This window comes from Simochromis diagramma, unplaced genomic scaffold (assembly GCF_900408965.1).
Source record: "Simochromis diagramma unplaced genomic scaffold, fSimDia1.1 OVJJ01000419.1, whole genome shotgun sequence".
In the NCBI taxonomy this organism is placed as follows: domain Eukaryota; kingdom Metazoa; phylum Chordata; class Actinopteri; order Cichliformes; family Cichlidae; genus Simochromis; species Simochromis diagramma.
Genome location: NW_024387244.1, coordinates 4,561,251 through 4,586,460, shown reverse-complemented (window position 1 = coordinate 4,586,460; position 25,210 = coordinate 4,561,251). Strand labels below are relative to the sequence as shown.

Here is a 25,210-nt window from a genome sequence, read left to right as displayed (position 1 = left end):
AAATATTATTTAATATTCATTCCAAAACTCCATTTGTTTTTACTCTAGCCATTTACCTGTGAAGAACAGCCTACGTTTAGGTTGGATGTGTTTTCCCAAACAAAACTAGTTGAAATTTTTTATTCTTCTTCTAATGTCTTTTCCTCTGTGTTTTTTTTTTTATTTCCTGCTTTTGCTTTAAATTGCCTCATAGGCACCGCAGTTCTATTCATACTTCTTTTCTATTTTCTGCTATTGATTCCTTTCCTTACATTTAATTTATGTAAACATCTCCTTAAAAACGCTGACATACTTTGAACGTCTAATCTAGATGAGTTTCCGTTTCAGACTGCGATTCAGAATGGTGGCGTGATTAGCTTTGAGCTAAACTTCAAATGTATTAAGATATTGTGATGCTAAAACAAAAATAGAATTTTATTAAATGGAATATAAAAATGAAACAAGGTTTTACTTTGGGTTGCATGAATTATACAAAAAAAGTAGCCACGCCTCTAAAAACGTCACGGTGTACGTGCTGATCAGGGCGTGTGCGTGAGGTGAAAACTGGAGGACAACCGCATCGGCTCAGCTTCGGGCATTCAGTCCGTACAATCAGCGGAGAGAACATTCGGCTAAACGCGGTTAACGTTGAGGTTATTCGACGACCTAGTAAATATTTATTATCAACAATGAAGTTATTGTGGGCTGTCACTGCCCTTCTGTTGAGCTGTTGGCGAGCCGATGCCTCCACAGGTAAGAATTCTGTGTCAGCCATGTTGTTCGAAGATGTAGACTTTGCATTGACTGCGAATATTATCGTTATTAATTTATTTGTTTAGATTTCAGTGTCCCTGCTTTGTAAAAGTAATGTTTGTCGCATTTGGTATTTTATTTTTCATTCTCGATGTTGAATACCGTTCTATATAAAAACCTAAAAGCTGTCCTTAAACGGTTAGAAACATGATGTCGAAAACATAGGCGTAGCATTGTTGCTAGCTAGCCGATTTTCTTCTTTGCGATACATAAAAACCCTTCCAACCGCTTCGTGACATATGGTATATATCGCTAGTATTACAAATCTCCTTTGTCTCGTTCTTTCTTGTTCATTTAGAACGCTCCTTGTTTTGAACAATTTCTGGGTGATGTTATTTTAAGATTTTCCAAACGTTAGCTAATAGTAAATGTGAGGTCACGTGGGCCGTATGTTAATTTACAACAAATGGTGGATCATTAAGCTTGTTTCAAGTTGCTTCTAATCTTTTACGTTGCTCAAATGTAACTGGCAGTTGCGTAATGTTCTAAACATTTGCTAACAGTTCGTACTGTTCGTTATCTTGTGGGTTTTTTTTTTTTTTTTTAACGAACACAGGACTCTGTTTTCTCAATCTACTGAAGACTAAAATTGCCCTTTCTGTGTGTCCCTTAATGATCGGCCATGGCTTACAACATCAAAACTGCTCAGCTTGAATAGCGATAGCATGTTCATACTAAATGTAGACGATCAGCCGGTTGACCCAGACAGTCTCCAGTATTGGAGGCGTCACAAGACTGTATTTATTCGATGTGTAGCATTGTCATTATGAGCTGGTAATTTTAGGTGAGGCTCTTTGGAAGACTGAACAACTCTGGTCTTGAAATTTCTTTAATGAACTATCTTAAATGTTGAATTTTGGCTCACACAAATTTGATCAGCTCTACTTAGTAGAGATGACTAATTTTCCGCTCAGAATTTCATCACAAAGGCAATCCAGAGAAATGAGGAACTCCGTGTACTGAGACCTTGTAAAATGTTAGTAATTTGATTACCAGTAGAGGATAAAACCACTGGAACCTTAAATTTTGTAGAGCTTGTACCGGTGCACAGTATGTTTGGTTGTTATGTGTACATGCACTTAAGCCAGAGCCAGAAGCCCTCATGCCTTTCATTGTTTTCTGCTTTGGAAAAAACAGTTCTGGAGCAGATCACGAGTAACACTAGACCTCCCCTGAGTTTCACCTCCTTGTTAGTTGTTAGTTTAACTTTGGCATGAAAAGTAGGCTACAGAGTAGACGGGTAGATACGACTGTTGTTGTTTTTGTGTGAGTGAGAGGGGGAGCGAGCAAGCAAGCATTAAAAAAGCAATTTTAACACATTAGTTGTTCAGTATTCAGTTCAAGTAATTTGGTGAATGGTGTTCAAAACACACCCATTTTGTTATTGGCCACCATTTTGAGTCTGCTTAACTTGCTCTCAGTAAAATTATGCTTTAATGATAAAAGCATCTAAGCATTAGTGCTGAAGGTGGCAGATTTTTTTTTTTTTTTTCTCTCCTCCTATCCATTTGAGTGTTCATGTTCATCCTTTATGGGTCTCCTGTAGCCAAATTATTAAAGAGGACAAAGTGTTCTATTTGATTAGTGCCCTCTAGATCCATAGTCCAAAATCTGGGTGGTGGGTGGGAGTGAGACCTATTTATGTAGGCATATGCTACAGAGGGCTATTTGTATTGAAATTATTTCCAAACAATTTTTTTTCTTTAATACATGCTTAAACAAAGACTTTAAATCACCTGTGTATTCATTGTATCTGTTTAACAGTTTTGTGCCCATTTTTATTTTTAAATTATTGATAATAATAATAATAATAATAATATTATTAAAAAGATGTTACTAGAACCACAGACGACCACCTTCTATACATAGTTATTACATCAAACCTCCAAGTAAAGTACAAAGCAAGGCTGGGTCTCCCTATTCTAAGCCAGTTAATAGGTCGAATAGCTATTCAGTTGGGACTAGCAACTCGTTTTGTTAACGACTACTAGCAAAATGTAGACTATGACAACATTTCCGTGTGTTTAGTGGCTTTTTGCATTAGTCCCCATCTATCAATATATTACTGACTTTTCACAAGTACTCGGTAAAGCTGTTTTGATCCTGCAACTAATGATCCATTGACTCTTTGTTTGCTTTCATTCTGATGTATGGAGGGGGATTCTTCACATAAGTATCACCAAACTGGGATAGACTACTGGGAGGACTGTTATTTTTAGTTGTTGCAATACTTGGGTGAGAGCTTTCTTTAGATTGTAAAGAGTTTTTTTTTTTTTTTTTTCCTTCTTTTTTTGTAATATGTTCTGAGCTCTCTTTTCTTCAAACAGATGGAATATTAACCTGAGGTGCAGTACTATGGTGTGTTAAGTGATCACATGCTGGAATAATGTTGTGGCCTCAAGGTCTCCATGATGGTCACGTGACTAAAAAACATAAATTGGGATGAACAGTTCAGTGTAAAAGCGTCAATATATTTATGTGGCTATTGAAAATAGCCTAATAGGTTTTAGCTTATTGTCAAATAATCCTCCACATGTACTGTTTTTTTGTTTTTTTTTTTTTTGAGTACACAGAAATGTAGCACGTCAGACTGATTCTCATGTTATTAGTGCAGAGGGCTATTTGTAGTGAATTGCATTAACATTCATGTTGTCACTCTGAGGTTGAAGCCTAAACTATATTTAATTTTGAACTTTTAAAAAGCATGTGCTTTTAAGGTGACCTTTGGTAATCATGGAGAAGCCATTCTAAACTAGGAAACTGCAGCTCTTGTTACAGCGTCACAGATGTTCTTCTTCTGTCTGGTCTATATCTATTGTTAAATTGGAAATTTTGTAGTTTTAGTTGAAGAGAATGTAAGCCTAACCGCATCCAAGTGGTGTCTGGGTAATGATCAAATTTAGAGTCCAGGGACACCCCTTTAGACATAGCACTTTTTGCAGGTGGCTAAACTCTGCCACTCTTGGCAGTGGACACTTGAAATATACCTGTTTGAGGGGGGAAAAAAAAAAATCTGTATTTCATTAATGTACAACGAAAGTTAAACATGTATAAGATCCAGCAGCTCTTGACACCATTAAGTAGGTCAGCGGCTATGCAAACCCATGCAGTTAATTAGTACTTCTAATGTTGAGATGAGCAGTTTCATACAAGTTGGTTGGGCATAAACTGACACATAAACTCAACCAGGGCAATGCATAACCACATTCTGTACAGGCTGGTGGACACTAACCTGCAAGAACAGCAGGCTCTGAGCGCCGTTAACATTAGCCAAACTCGGCAAACTGATTTAACATGTGGTATGCGCAGTGTTATATGAACATTTCTGTGACAAATGTGTTTATGACACCGGCAGGGGTCATGTAGTTGATATTTTCAAATTCCTGTGTTGGAGTGCTTTAATTGCACTCGAGTATGAATAGTAACACCACATGTCCATCTGCTTATCAATACTTTGGTACTGACCAGCCTGGCAGAAGCACCCATTTGAACTGTTGTTTGAACCTTGTGCAGCAGATGGGTTATATGCCCACAATTTAATTTTTTCATTCATTCAAAAACATTTTCATTCAACCTCATCTGCTTTTTTTTTTTTTTTTTCCATGTTCTTTCATTCATTGTAAATTGTGTTAATTTCATCAAAAGCTTCTGCATGCTTCTTTTGTGGGTTTTTTTGTTTGTTGTTTTTGTGTTTTTGTGTTTTTTTTTTTTTTTTTTTTTTTTTTTTTTTTTTTTTTTTCCCACCTACCTTTAGGGATGACCTGGGAAAGCTTTGTTTTTTGTTTTTTAAAGATGAAACGTTCCAAGGTATTGTGTAACTGCTAATACTTAACGCTGGCATTTAGTCTATGTAATCCAGTGTACAACTGGATTACATAGACTACACTTGATATTAACAAACAGAGCAATGAATCCTATAAATTAGATTGATCAAAAACAAATGGAAAATACAAAAAGGACTCAAATTTTATTTCAACACATTTCAGCAGTCTTCAGAGTCCAGACAATAATTCAAAAAAAAAAAAAAAAAATTGACAGAAAATTTGTTTGGCTGTGGCTTGGCTTTACATCAGCTTGGTCATCCCCATTTGCCTTAATTAGATCTTGGAGATATGGCTTAAAAAAAAAAAAAAATCACATTTCAAAACTTTTCAAAAGTTTTTCCTTTGCAGTGGTGCAGTTTGACCCCCATTTCAAAAGCCTAAACATGGTCACGGTTAATTTCAGCTTCCACCAGAATGATGAAAACACAGCCTTTGGCCTCAGGGATTGAAGGAACATTAACGGTTGTCTGCACCTACCTTTGTCAGCCATTCTTGGCAGTCTGACTGAGAGATCACATACTTGGGAAAAGCATTCTTCCATAGCACAGTGGGGGTCATAATTTTATGCTTTTTGTAGCTTAATTAGATGTTTTTGAGAGCGGTGACACAGTGTCCCTCAAAGCATTATCAATTAAATAATTTTCCTTAAATGTAGCTGAAGGAAGCATTAATGGTTAGCAATCATGCTGTAAATGGTAAATGGCCTGCATTTGTATAGTGCTTTTCTAGTCCCTAAGGACCCCAAAGTGCTTCACACTACATTCAGTCATTCACCCATTCACACACTGGCAATGGCAAGCTACATTGTAGCCATAGCCACCCTGGGGCGCACTGACAGGGGCGAGGCTGCCGGACACTGGCGCCACCGGGCCCTCTGACCACCACCAGTAGGCAAACATGGGGTTAATATCTTGCCCAAGGATATTTGGCATGCAGCCAGGAGGCAGCCTGGGATCGAACCACGGACCTTCTGATTAGTGGCTGACCTGCTCTGCCACCTGAGCTACAGCCACCCCATAAGTACAATGGCAGGGGTTACACTAATCAAACTGGACTTTGCTCATGCTCGACACAGAGCCTGTGTGAATACATACAAAGTTACTCAAATTGGTTAATAACCCACTGGGGCCCAGGGTGTAATTGGCTGTTTTTGACTACTTTTTATTTTACCTTATATATTTCACATTTAAAAACTATTTATCTTGCCTTGGTTAACATTACTTTACTTGATCTAAAAACCACAAAGACATAAAATCAAAGTAGGAAATTTTATTTATTTTTACTTTTAATGCAAAATGTATAAAAAATTTTAAAGACTGTGGGTTTTTTTTTTTTTTTTTTTTTTTTTTTTTTTGTGTACAACCATTTAAAAACTGTTACAGAAATTTAAATTGCAGAACAATTAGGCGTCATAATAAGATGCCACACAAATTATCTGTGATACTAGAGCAGGGCGATATGACCAAAAATAATTTATCATGATATACATTTGAAAATTTATGATAACGATATAATTGACACTAGACAAAATACTTTGCAACTCCACAACTTTATTCGTGCAAAAAAAATAAATAAGCGTATTTGATCAGCTGTTTTTTATGTGCATTAAAGTTATATAAAAAGTTAACAGTGCAAATTCCTTGCTGACAGTTTAACCAAAAGGCATTGCCAGTAGAAATTGGCCGACATATCCTCAGCATAACCATGTTTAATATCCAAAAAACTTAGAGGTTATACACACAGAATACTGTAATACTATGCTGAAGCACAGTACGTATCACTCTGCGAGGCTCCGGCCTACGATAGCCGCAACGCTCCGACAATCCATCAAGCGGTGCAGGTTCGTAGCTTAGCAAAGTCGTACTAAAACATTTGACAGATTTTCGAGCGCCGTGTACCACATAAAATCGTTTCGGGGTCAGTAAACACAACCAGAGTTCATACATAAAGCACATGGGATTAAGGAGCACTGATTTTCAGAAAATTCAGAGGATTGATTTCAAGTGTGCCGTATTTTCCAAAAAACACTGTAATAACGACGGCCCGCTAGCATGCTCTACCAAAAATAGTGTTTTGTTGTGTATCTGATGGACGAAAGCTAAACCAGTTCCACACCACTGAAGTTGCAGCATTTTTACAAACCAGTTCTGGTTCATCTGTTTCATTCAACAATCTGCTTTCGCCCTTTTCATTCTGTCGCCGCCATGTGCGTATGAAAACAAAGGCACTGCGCATGCACGTTTTACCCATATTCTATCACGATATTTCATTTTCTTATCGTTGCCCGACATTATACCAGTATTACCGTGAACGGTATGATATGGCCCAGCCCTATGTGATACCCCCACAAGATTTTTTTTCTTTTTTTTTTTTTTGTCCACCACAAGCACAGGAACACATCACAGGCCAAAAACCTGCCAGCTTGACAACAGAAGGTGTTTCATTCATCCTGTTTTCTACCTGGAGACAGATTTGCATTGAAATCTGCCTTTATGGGGCTCTTTGGCAACAACTTTGGCATTCACTAGTGTCCTCTTTGTTTTGAGACAGAAAACAAAACAAACGAATAAACTACACAATAACTATATACTGCAAACACACCAAATGTCACAAATCTTTCACGTCTCAAAACTAGCTTTTTATACTGCTCTTTCACTTTATGTAGCCTATCAACATAACTTAACAGCTTGTATATAGTGAAGTCTTTTCAACACAAGTTTAAATGGAGACTCGGAGTGGCTGCATCTTGTTGCTTGTTCCTCATCTTAAATCGGTCATGTGTTTTGGACACGCCAGTGCGTCTGGGCACCCCAGAGGGTTAAATCTCTAGATGGACACAAGATTAAGTGTAACAGTTATCTAAAACATGATTAGCTTAAGGGAGTGTTATACTCTATTTCCCCTAGAGCCAGCCCAGTCAATACAAGCTAGTCAGAACCTACAGACCTTATATTGGATATCAATGTTTTCATTAATCTACCCAGCATTAATAAGAGGACAAAATGATTACAAACATTTCTACAGAAATTGGGTGAACATGATGCTCTGATCTGTTTTATTTTTTTCTCTTCTGTGTGTGTGTGTGTGTGCTTACTTTCATGTTTTTATTTCATTTGTGTATTAACTGTTTTTCTTTCTCTTTCCTGCTTTGTTGCTTTTTCACCATTGCACTCTACCATCAATTCATTAAATCATTTGGTTTGCTTTAACCCCATCACATTCAAAAATGTTCAATTTGTTTGCTGGGCTTACTTTAAAACTGTGCTCAGCGGGTTTTATCAAGTCCCCTTTGTCTCAGATGAAGCTAACCAATGACAGTGGAGAGCTGCATTGCGAGGTTGTAGGGAACCCTATCCCTGAGGTGCAGTGGTGGTTTGTAGAGGGCGAGGAGCCAAATGAGACTTTTACTCAGCTGTTTGATGGGGCACGGAACGACCGTGTGAAAATAAATGCCACATATATAGCACATGCCACTAGCACCATTCACCTCACTAGCCTGACCCTTGAAGACTCTGGCACATATGAGTGCCGTGCTTCCAACGACCCTGACCGCAATGAACTGAAGAAGACGCCAAAAATCAAGTGGATCCGCTCGCAGGCAAACGTTATTGTGATTGAAAGTGAGTGGCAGAGTGAACCTGAGGAGACCCCCAGTCAAAGTAGATGACTGTTACCTCCTCATTAGTTAAGTCCCGGACATTAATCTCCTGTTACATACCTCTGCCGTGTTTCCCCGGACCAGAACTTTCCATCCTGCTTCACCCAGTAAACGCACTCCTCCTCCTTTCCTGAGAAGGTCCAAGGTTGTTCCCTAGTAGAACATGAACCTCGTCTTATGACATCCATAGCTCCCTAACCCTGTATTATCTGACACAGTACATATGTTCAATCTGATGCCTTTTTTCCCCTCTCGATTTAAGGCTTGGGTAGTATTATGGTAGGTTTTCTTGTATATAATACTGGTCATAAGGTTGGAAATATGCAAATGGCTCCTTCAGGATTATTATTATACATGAACAAAGTAATATTTGATCGGTTTAACTATTTATAGTCATAAAACCAAAAAAGGGGCGTCAGATTAGCTTTGCTTCTTGTTAGAAATTTAATTTGCTAGCATTTTCCTTAATTGGTACTAACACTGGCAATGCCCCTATTGTTCATGCTTGTAGACCATCCCTGTGGCTTATAGCCTACTGAACAGTAGGTACAGAAGATGGCAACTAACTGTAAAAATGGATTCTCAGCCATGGGGCATCTTTCTGCCTTGTGGCCCAGTATTAATTATTTATTTTCTTTTTTGTGAACTTGGAGTAATGTTGCTTTATCCAATTGGAGCTTCATTTTAAACATCTTTAGTTCACCATTATCACAATTGGCTGTTAAACTTACAGTTTTTATTGCTGTTGCTTCTTCTGCATGAATTAAATAATTTTTCCCCATGACCTTTCTGTAGCTCATTACCTTTTCAGTATAATTCCCATTCTCCCTCCCACGAGGGGAGCTCTCCACCTTTTTCAGAAAGTTCTGTGCACCTGTATAGAACTTGTGCGTGTGTCACATTGTTTTCATGGTTTATTTGTCATCATGTTTTGTTTTATTTCTCCCGTCTTATTAATCTTTAAACTTGTAAAGTAGTTTGAACATGTTAAAGCTTAGTTGGAAATCATTGGATTTTTCTTTGACCAATCAACACTCAACAATTGTCTTAGCAAAACTGACACATAAATGTGTACCTGACAACATTGAGGCTAGTAGGCAAGTTGGATAGTTTGCCTCTACATTTAATTTTAAAGTATTTTTTATTTTATTTTTATATATATACTTTTTTTTTTTTTTTTTTTTTTTTTTCTCTCCCCACTCCTTGCTCATTGGTGAATGAGCGCATAGGATTGTCATATACATGGAATTTCTACAACATTTTTATGTTGTAGCCTCTAAATTGAGATGTGGAGTTATTTGACTCGTTAGAATAATCCAACAGAACCACAGGGAATTTTTCACAGGATGTGTATAATTTTTTTTCTTTCTTTTGAAGATGTTTTCTATCATTTTTCCCTCCCTGTGATGTCATCGTGTCAAATAGAATTTTTTTTTTCTTTTAAAGACAGCTGTTGAGTGTCAAGATCTAAATGTAAATTGTAACTGTATCTTATAAGCAATCAGTGGCAATGATGCATTTGAAGCCAATGCTGTTTGTTACTTGGTATATTTATAAATAATGTGTTATGTTCAATTTTTTTTTTTTTTCTTTTCTTTACTCAATTTAAGCACCAAACATCCACACTGAACCTTCTGAAGTCACCAACCAAACCTCTGCTGTGCTCAGCTGCAACCTCACAGATACCGCCATGCCCAGTAAGGGCTCCCACTGGACTTTTAATGGCAAAATCATTGAAAACTCCAAAAAGGATGGCAACACACATCACACTACCCACAAGTAAGCAAAAAAAAAAAGCATCCATGTGCCATGTAGGCAGGTCTGTCCTGCTGGTCTTGCAGAATATTATGCTGTTTACCATATGCTGGTAAAGCGAGAGACCTTTTCCAACAGAAGCCTTTTGTGGGCCAGACATATTTAACTAATTAGAAACACTGAGTGACTAAAATGATTGGCTAAGTATAATTGGCTTGTAAATATTTACCATTGCTGTGCCTTAAAGTGCTATGTTTGGTATACATGCCTTTTGCTATCCTTCATTTTCTCTTGTCTTTGTCTACGATCTCCCCCTCTCACTACTTTCTCTTTGGCTTTAGCAGCAGAGCTAGGGGCACCATACAGGCATTTCACTGCTCTTGATTAGCAGAGAGATGGACTGCATAGACGTGCAGCTTTACTGGTAGTCTTGGCAGCCGTGAAAGCTGTGTGCTCACTTTGCTTGACCTTAATTCCCCATTGGAGATAGAATGCAGGATTGTACAGGATAGTAGCACCAAACAAAAGGTCGATTGTAATAAAGGGGGAAAATATGAAATATTTGCTGGGTGGATAAGCAGCTTTAGTTTTACCACGCTCTTGAGCATAAATGGAGATCTATTGTGAATTTTCTACTTGGCAGAGTGGAAAACTAATCGCCATCATTAAAGGGGTTTCAGCAGTGGTCCTAAGTCACTTGTTGGCTACTAATGTCTTAAAGAAAAAACAAAGCTTGTTAAACTCTTCTCAAATAAATGATTCTTTTTCTTCCCATAGATTGGAGAAGATCACTCATGCCAATAGTGGAAAGTATGAATGCGTGTTCTTGACTGATCCAGAAGTGAAGCAGACCATTGAAGTCAGAAGTAAGTAGAGAGTTGCATATCAAAGATGTTTTCAGAGATAAGTTAACATTTTTTTTTTTTTTTGTTCAATTTCAAATAGTTTTTAAATAATACCCTGCAGATTAAAAATATAGACTTGTACTACATTGCAATATCTCGAACTATTGGTTTAGGTTACAGGAATAATGTGGTGTTACGTTATGTTGTGCTCTGGTGAATGGTCAAAGGGTCTTTATCATGAATCCATGCTGTCATACTGAATGCTTGAAAATGTGAAATTGACATTAACTGTGTAGTGGTGGGTTTTTGTTTTGTTTTTTCTCCTCCCTGACTTCTAGAGGAGCTTTGCAGGTTGGGAGTGAATACACGTTTCCTGTTATTTCTGACATATTGTAGTTTGAATTAATGTACCATTTCTTGCTGTAGCACTTCCCCATGTCGCTGCCTACAAGCACTCTGAGCACGGCAATGAAAATGACAAAGTTGTGCTGGTCTGTGTGAGTCATGGATATCCACTACCTACTGATTGGCTCTGGTTCAAGCAGAACGACGAGGAAACCCAAGTTGTGAGTTTCTGTCACACTCAGAATGATATTAATGTTCACTAACACTTTAGTTAATATTGTCTCAAGATGAAATTTCTACAAGCTCTCACAGTGCATACCTGAGCATTACGATTATATTAAAAAAAAAAAAAAAACCCTAATTATCATCAGCAGTCTTAATGTTTCACTGTAGATATGGTCATATTCCAGTTCACTAAACTGTGCATAATTCTGGCTTAGTTTGCCAGTGAATGACAAACATGTTTTGGGTTTTAACCACTTTGTTATTCACTAACCCTCAGAGTATCACCAATGGAACCGACAAATATGAGATCAAGAATACCCCCAACAAGACCAGTCTGACCATTAACAACCTGAACATCGACAGTGACCTCGGGCACTACATTTGCTCTGGAAGTAACGAACTCGGCGTAGCTACTGACAAAATCAACCTGCGTGTCCGCAGTCGCTTGGCTGCTCTCTGGCCCTTTCTTGGCATCGTGGCAGAGGTCATCATCCTTGTCACGATAATCTTTATCTATGAGAAGAGGAGAAAGCCTGATGAGGTCAATGACGGTATGTATGCTGTGTCCCCTACACCACTCATTACATCCGTATTTATTTCATATTGAAATTGCAATTAGCACAATGATGCAACACTGCCTTCATCTTTGATTTTTAGCAATGAAGAAAATGTTGGGATTTCAACAGTTCCCTTGCAAATATCAGCATAAGCTGAAGTCATTATGTAGTGACTCCTCACAAGTACCTTTGCCAGTTGGCTGCAATAGTTGGTGACTTCCAAAACCTTTTGGGCCATTTTGATATTATTAGGAATTCTTAGTAGAAAAACTACATACCATTTTATTATTCCATAGTTTTTGTGTAATACCAGCTACCGGCTGTTTGTCAACCTGCAGCTCCTCTTTTTGCGGGAAAGACTTGTTCTTTTTCATAAGTCATTTAACTACAATTAAAACCAGAACACTTCAAACTGTAGACCTAGTGTACTAAGCAATGAGATCAGAAAATTGAATGCCCTTTGAGACTATGAAAGCAACGTGCTGGTTTTTATGGAGAGATGCAGGATGTAGTTGGATTTTTTTTTTTTTTTTTTTTAACTATTTTTCATTTTGAAAATAAAGATCAGGAAATAGCTGCCACCACTGTGTAAAGAATCTGTGTTAGAAGTTTTTTTTTATTTTTTTATTATTTACATTTTTACTTCTCTGTTCGCTGCTGATTTTGCATTTTGGTAAGTGAACAAAACTGCATGTCAGACTGAAGTGGTTGAACTGAGATGACCGCGTGGAAAAGGCAGTGGGAGTCTGAATGAACTGCTTTCATAGTAACCACTTCTAAGAGGAATGCGCTCAAAGACTTGTTCACTCTTTCACTGGCCCTTAATCTTACAGCGCAAGCTTCAAATATTTCTTTCACTTTGTTTTGGTTTTTAAACACGTGTGTTTGAGCCAATGAAAGAGTCAAATGAGACACTTAAACTACTCTAATGGTTTGACATGAATTTGGGTAGGTTGAAAAGAGGTCTCAACTATTTGTTTGCATGCTTTGTGCATCTTGTACTATATGCATGATACATAATAGGCAACCTTCTCAAGATCAGTATGTCATATACCATTTGTGTCATTCATCATTTGGCTGCAGAGGTAGCCTACTTTTTGCCATACTGTGAATACATGCTGTTCGGGTGTGAATATGGCCAGAGGACATACAAGGATGTGTGTTAGCTCTGCCACTTTAAAGGTGTTTACTGTTGTTACCACAGCAGTGCACTGTAGTGTTCCTTTGGTCTTCCTTTGCTTGAATTGCATGAGCCTCTGTGATACAAAGGGGGGAATCAAGCCAGTGCAAAAAAAAAATGTTCATGTTAAACATTATTACACGACTTGCCAAAAGCCACATTATATGATATGAGTAAGAACAAATGATTGTAATTGTTAAATGGGTTTTATGTAAATGTCAGAAATGCAACAGGTGGGCATGCTTCTATTTGTGTTTAGTTGGATTTAATCATAACACCATTGCAGTCATGTTACCGATTAAAACGTTTGCTACTATCATTGTGGGCTGGGGATGGCGTGGGTTTCTCACACCAATCAGAGATAAAACATTTTAACTTTGTTTTTGTTTTTTTTCCATTTGTCATTGATCCTGTTTTGCTGTCCAGATGATGACTCAGGATCTGCTCCTCTGTAAGTGAAATCTTTGCTAATTACCTTGTGAAACACTTTGGTCAACTTTGTTGCTTTTAAATGTGCTATAGCAATAAAATTGACACAAGGTTTTGCTGCTGTTGGAGCTCATTTTGTTAAATGTGTTTCAGGAAGAGCAATTCTAATGCAAACCACAAAGACAAGAATGTGAGGCAAAGGAACTCTAACTAAAAGCTGAAAGAGGTGAGTTAATATAATTGTTAAAATTAATAATGCATTTTGTGGGCTAGTCTGTCTGCAAATTTATTTGTAAGGAATGGGATATATATATTTATTTTTTTATTTTTCAAAAAATAAAAGTTTCTCTCCCCCCTTCCTCCCCCTTGCATAGATGGATGTCCGGACGACACTCCAGGATTCAGCTGCTGTGTGGCACAATATACTGTGCACCTTGCAATTTTAAGTACCTTTTTGTGCTTGGGTGTTTAATGTTTAAAAGAACATGATTTCCTCTTGGTTTGGTTTCTTCTATATCCCTCTCCATATTGTGCATCCTGAGAACATAGTGTGAAATTTCTGCTTGAGACTATGGGGCAAATATTGCATGAGTTTTTAAATGCTGTTTTAGCCACGTGTGTATGTGTGTTGTTGCAAAAATCATTAGTGTTCACATGAGCAATGCGTAGTTTATGGTTATTTTCTGTTAATGCTGATGCTTCCTGCACTGACCTCAGTTATCAGTCATTGGTTTTATATTCTCCGATCTGAAATGGTGATCTATAAATCGAACCAAGATGCAATTAAAGGATCTGAGCAGTTGTTTTGATCCTAATGAATCACTGCCACTCTGAATAGAAAATAATGAAGGGCATTTGAATTCACATGTTCTGTCCCTTCACCACCACAAACCTCCCTTAGCAGAGTTTTACACTTTGCCTTAACAACCACCATTTCTTGTCTTTTTTGCATTTTGTTACCTACCACTAAATTTTAATGTGTTGCTTAAAATGCAGAAATAATAGCTAAGATTCAATGTGTGCTACCTTTATTACCACAAGAAACTAGTGTTTTGAATAGAATTTTTTTTTTTTAAAAGCCTTTCCCTATTTAAATATTTTAGATTGCGTTTCTCATCGATGCTTTTGTTGCCGACTTCACATACACGGTTGAAGTTTAAGGACCAAGTGCAAGAGATATGTTGCTTTTGTCAAATGCAACTTTTAATGCTACACACTTATACAGGCAAATTGCTAACAAATATTGGTTTTAGTTTTATTCGCTCAGTGTGATCAGAACTGGTTGTGTGCGACTGTTGGATCCTTGTCTCTTCCCCTTCATTGTATAGATGACTCAGAAGCCATATATTCCATTTAACCAAGAGTAGTGTTGTGATTGGATATTACCATTTCAGAATTGCACAGTTTGAGAGACCTAGTCAGCCAGAATTGTGTCAATTGTTGTACTTTCCTTCTACATGGAACAACATCTCTGTACAACTTGCACAATATAAATTAAAGGTATTAAAATTTGTCTGGTCTTGTTACTCAACTACAGCTACTCAAGTGGTTTAGAAATGGTAAGCTACAATAGAAAGCAATCCTAAAGTGAAAATGCTTGGTCTTGCAATTTAATGGAAACGTATTTAAGTATTTTTATTATTGTCGTATCCAAGTTTTATTCTCTGGGGTTTGTAAATGAAATTAACAGCATTATAGCTTAATTGGTTACACTCAAATACATTGAGATTCTTTTGGACGGTAAGGTTCATTGAACAAAAAAACAAATATTGATATTTAAATGTCAACTTTTATAATCAATTTTGGCAGCAACTTCCCATTATAACAAAAAATAATCAGTTTCTTTCTAAACCAGCTCACTCACTGAAACAAAGTACCTGTTCTTAAGGCATTTACTCTTTACAGAATTCCAAGCTGTCCCCACCAGGGGGCAGCATTTCACTGATGGGTGTGGAGGTTACTTGATTTTTTTTTTTTTTTTTTTTTTTTTTTTTTTTTTCATCATGATTTGAGTTTTCCTGTTGTTATAAAATAAAAAATGAAGGTATTTTCTTAAGAACTTAGGTTGAATGAAAATTGACTGACCCCTAGTTCAGCTTTACTTATTCCCTTCAACACAGACTTTAAAGTCAGCATGTTGTTCAGGTTATAACCTGAACAACATGCTATTACTTTGCAGAAATGTACAAAGTCAGTTTGAATGTGCTTAAATTACCAACAAATTGAAACTTACAAAAAGGGGAATTCAGATATGGCACATACATGAAGCAGATTGTCCGCATGGTTGACCTCAAATTCCTGTTCCCAGCTTCTTCTTTTTTTCCTTTTCTATTTTTTTTTTTTTTTTTTTTTTTTTTTTAATTTATTTATTTATTTTTTTTAAGGGTAGTCAAACACACTGGGTCTCCTACCTGCTGCATTTGTAACAAAACAGTAGTGCATAGACAGACACACACATAATTGTCATGAGTGTCTGTGTTTAATCATTTGTCATGGGCTGTGTGCCAATTAAGAGACCGCACGCTTGAAGTACGCATACTACGTACGAGAAGTGCGGAAGTGAGAGGCTTGTGAAATGGGACGGTCTAGCCTTCGTCGCGTTACTCAGGTTGCCTAGGAACCATGATACTAACCGCGAGAAACGTTTCATACAGCTTTGTGTGACATAAATGAAGGAGAAAAAATGTTTGGTTTTTTTTTTTTGGTCAATCATTTTTGTCATGACATCACTTTGAATAGTTGAGTATTAGTTGAGCCAATATTATATTTACTGTCAGATTATGATAGATACAGAGATATATAGATATATCTAGATGTGTGTGTATGGATGGATAGATAGATAGCAGTGAGCTTGAACTCTGGGTCAAAGATTCAAGTTGCAGTTATTTATCTTGCCTATCACCTTAAATCTTCACTCAAAGACAAGTATCTTTGACAGTGTGTGTATATATAGATGCATTATACACAAAAATTGTTCATTTAATATGTTGGCATTACATTACATTTGGCTTAATGCTTACATATGTGTAAAAAGAAAATGTATGAGCTGTGAAAACTGTTTCTGATAAAATGAAGAGTAGACTGATATGAAATATTCCTTTATTGGGTGAGAAAATCAGACCATGTCATAACTGCTTTAAGTCATACAGAATAGATAACAGAGCCTTAAACAGGCGGACTTCTGCTAAATGGCAAAACTGAGCAGAAAGTATACAAACACATAACATCCTTATAGAATATGATGTAACACTATAGATCAACTTACCTCAGAATATATAAACAATTACAGCAATATGATGCAACAAACACAGCAGTGCTACTGATCCAAAATACTCAAAGCTTCGTAGAACTGAAACAAACATTTATTTTGAGGTCCATTCTGCTGCTGATACATACTTTAGGTTTCTGAATATTAAACATGTTGCTGCCTTTCATAGTGTGTAACAGAAAACACTGGAATGATAAAATTATTTGAACATTACCTAATAAGACTGATTCAGGACAGACAATGAGTTATTTTAAACTTTCCTAGCAGTCCTTCACAAACAGGGAACAGTCTGTCTATTCTCTCCATCTGTCAGCTACTGCTGGCTCTTCCTCTTCCTCACACACTGCTGAGTTTGTCCTGGTGGATCATCAGGGGTGCAAAGCCTCACAGATGATGTGCAGCAGTGGGTCCCTCAGTCGGTCCTCACTCTGGACACTTGCACTTGGAAATCAAATGTGTGATAAGCTGCAGGATTCAAACATAAGTTTAACTTCTAAACACATGTTCATACTTTTATTCCACAATCAGAGAGAAAGAAACAGAGAGAGTGCAGGACAGACAGACAGGTGACAGTCTCAGGTGTACACACTGCTACAAAACAGCACAAGAGAAGGAGGATTTAGTGTCTGTGTTATTACGAGTGCTAAACAAGAAGAGTTCCCAGATTGTACAGTGGACACATGTGTGACTCCTGTGATTAAAGCATCTTTCTTTCAGCTTAATGAGTGAACCGTCAGCTCGTTCAAACACACGTTAAAGTCCGTTTGGCTCGACACCACCGAACAGAGGCAGCAATATAACATAGCTAACATTAACAGTGCAGTGAATCCTGCTTGTGCCGTGATATTCAGGACTGCAAACCGAGCAGCATCACTGACTTTCAGCTTGTTGTGTTTGTGGATATATGACTGATTTTAATTATCCATAGAATCATCACATTCTCTGTAAGATTAAGGCCGACTATTGAACGGCGTATATTTCAAAGTAAAGGCTTTAAAACCAAGTTAACGCTGAAAGTACAAACATCACTAATGTCACATAACTTTGCCGACATGTGGCCAACAGTAATGTTTTAATGTTCTTCACTATTAAACATTCGCACATAAATAAGTGACATGATATTCAGTAGGGGAGACCGGGGATAGTTGTAACGTGGGTCAGTTGTAACACTTCCAATTTCTCCAATCAGGGCTAAGTTTCAAATGATGTGACTCATCCTGTGCATGCCCAATTCAGTTCTGCTATCACATGTGAAAAATCAGCACATTTTGTCAAACACAGACAATTTAACATGAAAAAAAGTAATTTGTATGCCAAAAAGTACGTTTTTCTACCTTATTTCAATTTCTAATAGCATTATCTGCTTTGCAGTTAAACTCATCAAACTTAAATTATGTTATTTGTATGTCTATGGGGATATATTCTGTGTAGGTCTTTAGTGCTAATGTTTTAGCCGTTGGCTGTAATGTTAGCTAGTTCATGGCTATAGGAGTCTGGGTCAGTTGTAACAGCAACAGTCTGGGTTAGTTGTAACAATAACGCAGATGTTACAACTTACCACACTATTACTTTAACTTATATTAAACAAGTTGGGGCGACGACATCAGCAGAGAGAGGTTCACTGGTCACCTTTGTATATGCGGTTAATGCCATTGGCAACACAATTCCTCCACTGTTTGTGTTCTCCCACATACATTATGCAGACCACTGTGTCAGAGATGGACCAGTAGGAAGTACTGGTAGTGGAAATAAATCAGGATGGGTGCAAGAAACAGATTTCCTCATCTTTCTGAAGCACTTTGCAAACCACACCAAGGTAAGCCATGATAAAAAGTAATGGAATTGCGATGCTGGTGAACAACTACATTTTTTCAGCTTCATTGTTATGTTCAAAATTGGTGCAAGAGTTGTAGGTTATAATGCCCACTGAGCCAATGAGGCCAAACTCAAGGAAGACCAACCAAAATTAATGAAATATTCAGTTGCAGAAAATTCCATAATTTGTCTTTTTTGGGGGGTTGGAATATGTTCAAAAGCTAGTTTCTGCATTCTGTCACACACACACCAGCTACATAAATGGCTCTAAGTGCATTCATGTGTTGAATAAACAAGATTACATGTTAATGTTTTGTTAGTACCCTTATTTCATTGTGTTACATTTTACCCCAGGAGACTATGGGGTTAATTGTAACATTTCACTCTTCGTGTTTGAGACCATACCATGCAATGGGTAATTGTGCTGCAGAGAAAATAGCTGCACTATTTAATAGCAGAGACATGTAAATACTTTGCATTACATTTTGAATCCACTACCTTAAAAGAGACAACTATCCCCGGTCTCCCCTACTTACTTTTGACAGTTCACTCTTCGGCCGCTCCCTTCTGCCGTATTTTGCGGTAAAATTATCCACACCCACCGCCGCGCTATGAATTGAGGGATATATGGGACCACGAAGCGTGCACCGGACCACGCTTGATATTTGGGGAAATCGACGGCGCATTTGGAGTACACTTCGGATTGGGACAGCCGCTGTCGCGTCGCTGTGATGTAATAGGTCTCAAAATGCGTACTTCGAGCGTGCGGTCTCTTAATTGGGACACTAGGATTTAGTACAAAAAAGATAAGCTAGTAGCAAATATGATGGGGTTTTTTTTCTAAATCTTCACACTGTTCGTGGGTGCCTTGGCCCTAGATTGTGCCTTTATCCACAAGGTGGAGTCATTTCACCATTAAAAACCCCGCAACTTGGGAAGGCTGCCAGAAACCAAAGCAACAGGCAGACGCTGCTGCCAGACTCCGAGAAAGTCTGGATAGAATTGAACTGATACTGGGTCAACTGAGCATGGCAGCATGGGATACTCGCTGATGATTCCTTTTGATGTAAAACTGCTCAGGCCATCGCTGCATATTAAAAGTTTTTAAATCATCATAGTTTTCCATTCACACAAGTTTGAGTTATTCTAAAAATGTATTTGTGCGTTATTTAATTAGTTAGTAAGAATGCACTTTTAAAATCGCACTCACTGACTTTTTGTGTCCAGGTCTGACAAAACTGTTTTCTTCTGTGCGCACATTTTCTTCAGTAGGCTGAAAGCTACCTGTAGGTGGTTGAAGCCCCAGGGTAAAGCTGTTATCTCTCTCCCTCTCTCTACCACACACAAACACAATAACAACAGCCAGGTTGCAGCCATAGCAACGCCACCGGTACACGGTTAAGTGATGTGAATGGAAAGCAGACGGAGGCTTTGAAGTCCACACTCCTTCCTCTGCCGCCGCCCAGTCTCGCCCGGTTTAAGGTACGGAAGTGTCTGTTTGCCTGTAATGGACGAGGCGGAGGACAGCGAGGAGGAGCCCAAATTCCAGAAGGCTCGACCCCTTCAAGTAGCCAGCTCGGCTGGATGCGAGGATCATGGGAGTAGCAGGGGGACCAATATGAAGAAATTCTCGCCAGGAGGCGGAGCCGTCTCTCCTGTGCGAAAAAACTCCAACAACAATGAGCTCTTCCTCTTGCGAGGCGAGGACTCCACACCTTTCACTCCCAGCGGCAGCTGTGCATTTGCTCTGTTGTGCCAGAGGGATGCTGCTGGCGGCACAGAGTCAGACCACAGGAGTGCAGGGGACACAGTGTCTGAGGCGGGCGTGATAGGAGAGGGGGGCATCGGTATGATATGCAACAAAAACGGAGACTGTAGAAGAGACCCGGCCAGTTCAGGCAGTCTTTCTTCTCTCATCTCAAGACAGGAGAAGCAGGCAGATGGAGTAGTAGCAGCTGAAGACGATAAGGAGCTGGCTGCGAGCATGGACGGCTCTGTCACTTCAGCAGGGTCCCTGACACAGGGGCCTGGGGCCGAGGTCAAGACGACGGCAGCAACGGAGAAAAAGGACTCCAGAGTTTCCTTCTCCAACCCCCCGAGTAGTAAAGGACTGGCTCAGCAGCCAAGAAGTTCTGTCACGTTCAGCAAAGCAGAGGACGGCTCTCAGATAGTGCCGGATGATGGAGAGTCCAAGGGGAATCAGACATACATGCAGCGGCAGTTTAGTGCCATGCTTCAGCCTGGAGTTAATAAATTCTCCCTGCGCATGTTTGGCAGCCAGAAGGCAGTGGAGAAAGAACAAGAACGCGTAAAGTCAGCGGGTAATTGGATTATCCACCCATACAGCGACTTCAGGTATGGGTCAAATTGTGTTAGGTCAGTGAAAGTGTTGCTGTAAAGAAGCTAAAGGGGTGTTTTTGAATGTTGCCCAGCGCCCATTCTTTACGTCAAACAACATTACATGTGAAGATTGTGGGAATATGAGCATAAGTATGCTGTTTTTAAACATTCAGTGGTTATCTGGGGGGGAAAGTTGAACCTTACCCTATCATAAACAGAGCTATTTCTCTATTCCTGAAGCACCGAATGATGACATATGGGAGATTTTGTGTTTACACAAAAGCTCCATATTCCAGAGGTGTCACAAAGTTGACTCTAAATGTGTCTTAAAGTGTGCTTGGTTTCAGCACCGAGGACAGCTCCTCTAATAAAATGTGGGGAAACCAGGTTTCTTGTCTTTCTTATTTGAGTACCATCAAATATGTAAAGCCTGCTGTTTATTAACAATACATGGCTTGATTGTGTTAACTTACGGACAAAGCTCAACAGCAGGATGCGCATAACAAGAGAGTTCAAGTCATGACTCAGCAGCCGCTTCCATTAGTTCCTCTAATATAAGTAGCCACAGTGTCTTCCTCTTATCCTGCAACACTAACAAACATCGTTCATAATTGATCTGCCAGTTAATAATAGGTAAGTTGAGTAAAGTTATAGAAAAATACTTACACAATTTTCTTACTTTAATAAACAGAGGAATATTCATAGATGCCTCGCATGGTCAGTTCACCAGCTGAATTATCTTTAAAACACAGGTTCTCATAATTCAGCACCTAATGCTGTGGTGTGACTGGCTATTGTGTGAATGTTTGTTCAAACCAATAAATATCACATTAACTAACTACTGGAAATAGGTGATGGTGCACAACACCACAGCCGTGAAGGCTGCTTTATTGATTTGGGCTCCGGTTGTTGTTTGTACTTGACTTGTTTGGAGGGTATTCTGCTGTTTTTTGCTTTAGTTGTCTTTTCTTTGCATGGTTGTGGTTAATGGGGTAAAGTGAAGGAACTATCAGGCATTTCATAAAATTTGAAAGATTTATCAGTTTGGATTGGGTTAGTTTTCTGAGTGTGTTCAGCCTGTGAGAGTGCATTGCTTCATGACACAGAGAGGGCCGGAAATATGCTTACCCCGTGTCATAAATCAAGCAGAATCAGCTTCTTTCCTGATATGTGATATCCATAACATGTAGCAACACTGTCAATGTCTGGACATCAGATTTTAGACATGGTTTCTCTTCTCATAGGCATAGCATCAGATTTTTCTCCTTTATTACTTTATTATTACATCTTTTTCTCTATCAGATTTCAGAGTTGTACACATGGCCCTATACTGTCCTTTGTTTGCGTGTGTTGGGATTAAACAAGCGCCTTTAATCATCTTCTACTCTTTCGTCCTGACAGGTTCTACTGGGACTTCACCATGTTAATGTTCATGGTTGGCAACCTGATCATCATCCCTGTAGGCATCACCTTCTTTAAAGATGAGACCACCACACCCTGGATCATCTTCAATGTGGTCTCTGACACCTTCTTCCTCATGGACCTAGTACTCAACTTTAGGACTGGTATCGTGTTCGAGGACAACACCGAGATCATCCTCGACCCCAAGAAGATCAAGAAGAAGTACCTGAAGAGCTGGTTTGTGGTGGACTTCGTCTCCTCCATACCTGTGGATTATATCTTCCTCATCGTGGAGAAGGGGATTGACTCAGAGGTGTACAAAACTGCCCGGGCACTCCGCATTGTCCGCTTCACGAAGATCCTCAGTTTGCTGCGTCTGCTGAGGCTGTCTAGACTCATCCGTTACATCCATCAGTGGGAGGAGGTATGCTGAGTTACAGCATTTCTATACGAACAGGAAAGTTTTGTTCAGTATTGAAGTTTAGCTTGGATAAATACTGGATAAAGTAAGTATATGGGACCAGATGGGGTTCTAATGCACAGTTTATGTAACACTTTTATATAAACAGATAATACTGAAAGGAAACACATAACTTCCACACTGAACATCTCTATTTTAGATTTTTACTCCGTGGTTCTCAAACTTTGTAAGGCTAGGGGTCGCTCACAGGGAATCCACTTTTACAAGGACTATCTCATGATCCTGAAATAGATCAAGCATATGCTGACTACCATTTGGTCCTACCTTCTTTCTAAAACTGTTCAAATAAACCCTTAATCAATACTAAATACTTGATGCATGTGATGTGTCACATCCTGGGTTTCTACATAATGTAGGTCAGTCTGTTTTTCATATCATTTTCTCATCATATGCATCCCCTGTGGTATAAGGTCTGTTTTTTTGTTACTGAAATCTTACAGAGGAAGACTTTTTTTCCCAAAAGCATCAAAAGAAAATATTAAGTTTTTAACTTGTTCATACAATTATGTATGTTTTTTTAATGAACTACTACTACTACTGCATAGCTTTAATGTCTAAAAAAAACTCATTAGCATCACGTTTGCTACACCTGACAGACACCACAGCTGCATTGATTATTACTGTAATGCAGAAGTTAGTCAATTATGATCAGATGATCTGCTTACTATTACCCCTCCACTTTCAAATGTGCTCATTAATAATGAGAAACTAATCTAACTGGGCTCTAATTAAGAATTGTGCAGCAGTTTCCAGTGCAGTGGCTTGTTCTGTCAGTATAAGTCATTCTAGTATCACAGGAGAAGGCACAAAAAATTAGGTGTAGAGTTTTCTACTGCAGCAAGCCAAGATGAGTGGATTATAGGTCATCTTACTTGATCATCACATTGTTGATGCATTTAAAACTGTATGAAAGAAAAAAACTTTCCACATAGTAAAAAATGTTTTGTTGCAGCATTTCAACCAATTAAGGCATCAAACAGCTGCAACCACATGCTGAAAGACTTGCTAATGCAAACCCCCTTGCATCTCTAATTGCACCAGGAAATAATGTTCTAGAGAAAAGTGCATTATCATCCATCATATGGCCCCATTTTACATAAACACAGCATTCCACAGCTTGGACTGTGTGTGTGCTTCTTTGTGCTTCCTTATTTGGCCTAAACAAGCATCTTCCAATCAAATGAGTGTCCCCTCACTCTGAAAATAACCACTGCTCTTCTGACTACACAGTGGTAATTTGGGTTTAACGAAAACCCTAATTACTCATTCAAACACAGACGCGTACACACACACACAGAAACACACACACGCGAGTGCTCCTTTGCTTCAACTTGGCCCTGCCCTGATCCTCTTAGTTCAGCTGAGCTCTGCTCTGCTCTGCCTGATCCAAACGGGGGGAACTGTTTGCCTCTTCTGCCCAGCTCAGCTCAGCTCAGCTTAAGTCCGCTCGCTGCAGCACTGTTTCCTAAAAGCTTGTCTTAGTATTGCGATGATTTCACCATATAGATCTATTGAAGGCCAGTACAGAGGTGAGGTGAGCACTGGGTAACAGTAGTGCTAAAAAACAATTTATTTGGAATGATCTCAGAATAAATCGCTTATGCATCTATGTTGGTGATACAGAAGCAGAGAAAAACAATTTGCTGAAGCAGGAAGCTTGCGTTGATGCCTTTTTCATGAGCTCGACAATGATGGGGAATGGACAAGAGCAAATGCACAAGCATCAGGGATGGAAGGATAAAAAGGTTCATATCCGTCATTCGCACTAGTTTTACTCTAAAGGCATTTTAGCAGTCTGACAGGAAGAAGCAGCAAATAGTTTATCTGTGTTTTTCAGGCTGTGACTTGTAGTCACAGTACTATGCTTTGACCCAGATTGTGGTGTGACAGTGACACATGGCCAGGTGCTGTTCTGGTGTTGGGGGGAACATTAGTCCTAGCTCATTAATCATAATGGGAACGCTTTCTAATCACAGGGCAGGGCCTCACAGCATGTTTCCCTTTCTGCGTCTTCTAAATGACCCAAGGCCATTAGCCAATACAGGATATACACAAAATGTGCAAAGAAAGTAGTTTCTTTTGTTGATTTTGATTTAATTACACATGGACCCAAAGCAGGCCTGGGGAAGGGATCAAAACTAAATTACTGTAAAGAGAAAAAATGAATATATATCAAAAGAGTGAAACAACCAGGTGCTGATGACATTTTAGAACCGGATAAGGAAAATGTGATGTGCAGCATACAGCTGAAATGCTACATATTTCTGAGGAAATTGTTTTGCACATTTTATAAAT

General features: G+C 38.7%; 2 protein-coding genes across 3 annotated transcripts in view; both read left to right on the top strand.

The window, feature by feature from the left end:
- Positions 1-525: 525 nt before the first annotated feature.
- bsg (basigin) lies at positions 526-15,123 on the top strand. 2 transcript variants are annotated; one of them, XM_040052663.1, is made up of 8 exons: positions 526-732; positions 9,885-10,053; positions 10,807-10,895; positions 11,301-11,440; positions 11,722-11,995; positions 13,620-13,632; positions 13,764-13,836; positions 13,985-15,123. In XM_040052663.1, the coding sequence occupies exons 1-7, from the start codon at positions 669-671 to the stop codon at positions 13,822-13,824; spliced, it is 810 nt and encodes a 269-aa protein (XP_039908597.1). In that variant the 5' UTR covers positions 526-668; the 3' UTR covers positions 13,825-13,836; positions 13,985-15,123. The 2 variants fall into 2 exon arrangements, with proteins under 2 accessions (XP_039908597.1, XP_039908596.1); XM_040052662.1 differs by having other exon boundaries at positions 527-732; positions 13,608-13,632.
- A 4,168-nt stretch (positions 15,124-19,291) lies between these two features.
- The window catches only part of hcn2b (hyperpolarization activated cyclic nucleotide-gated potassium channel 2b), a 40,443-nt gene continuing 34,524 nt past the window's right edge, over positions 19,292-25,210 (top strand). Inside the window, exons 1-2 of the mRNA XM_040052780.1 lie at positions 19,292-21,048; positions 22,435-22,858. Of these exons, the coding sequence (XP_039908714.1) occupies positions 20,201-21,048; positions 22,435-22,858 (1,272 nt within the window). The 5' untranslated portion in view covers positions 19,292-20,200. The remainder of the gene's footprint in view (positions 21,049-22,434; positions 22,859-25,210) is intronic.

Bases quoted from the DNA above. Each gene is read 5' to 3' on its own strand.
- bsg (XM_040052662.1), top strand. From the start codon at position 669: ATGAAGTTATTGTGGGCTGTCACTGCCCTTCTGTTGAGCTGTTGGCGA. The intron at 11,441-11,721 runs GTGAGTTTCTGT...ACTAACCCTCAG, and splicing joins ACGACGAGGAAACCCAAGTT to AGTATCACCAATGGAACCGA. The intron at 11,996-13,607 runs GTATGTATGCTG...TTTGCTGTCCAG, and splicing joins GCCTGATGAGGTCAATGACG to ATGATGACTCAGGATCTGCT.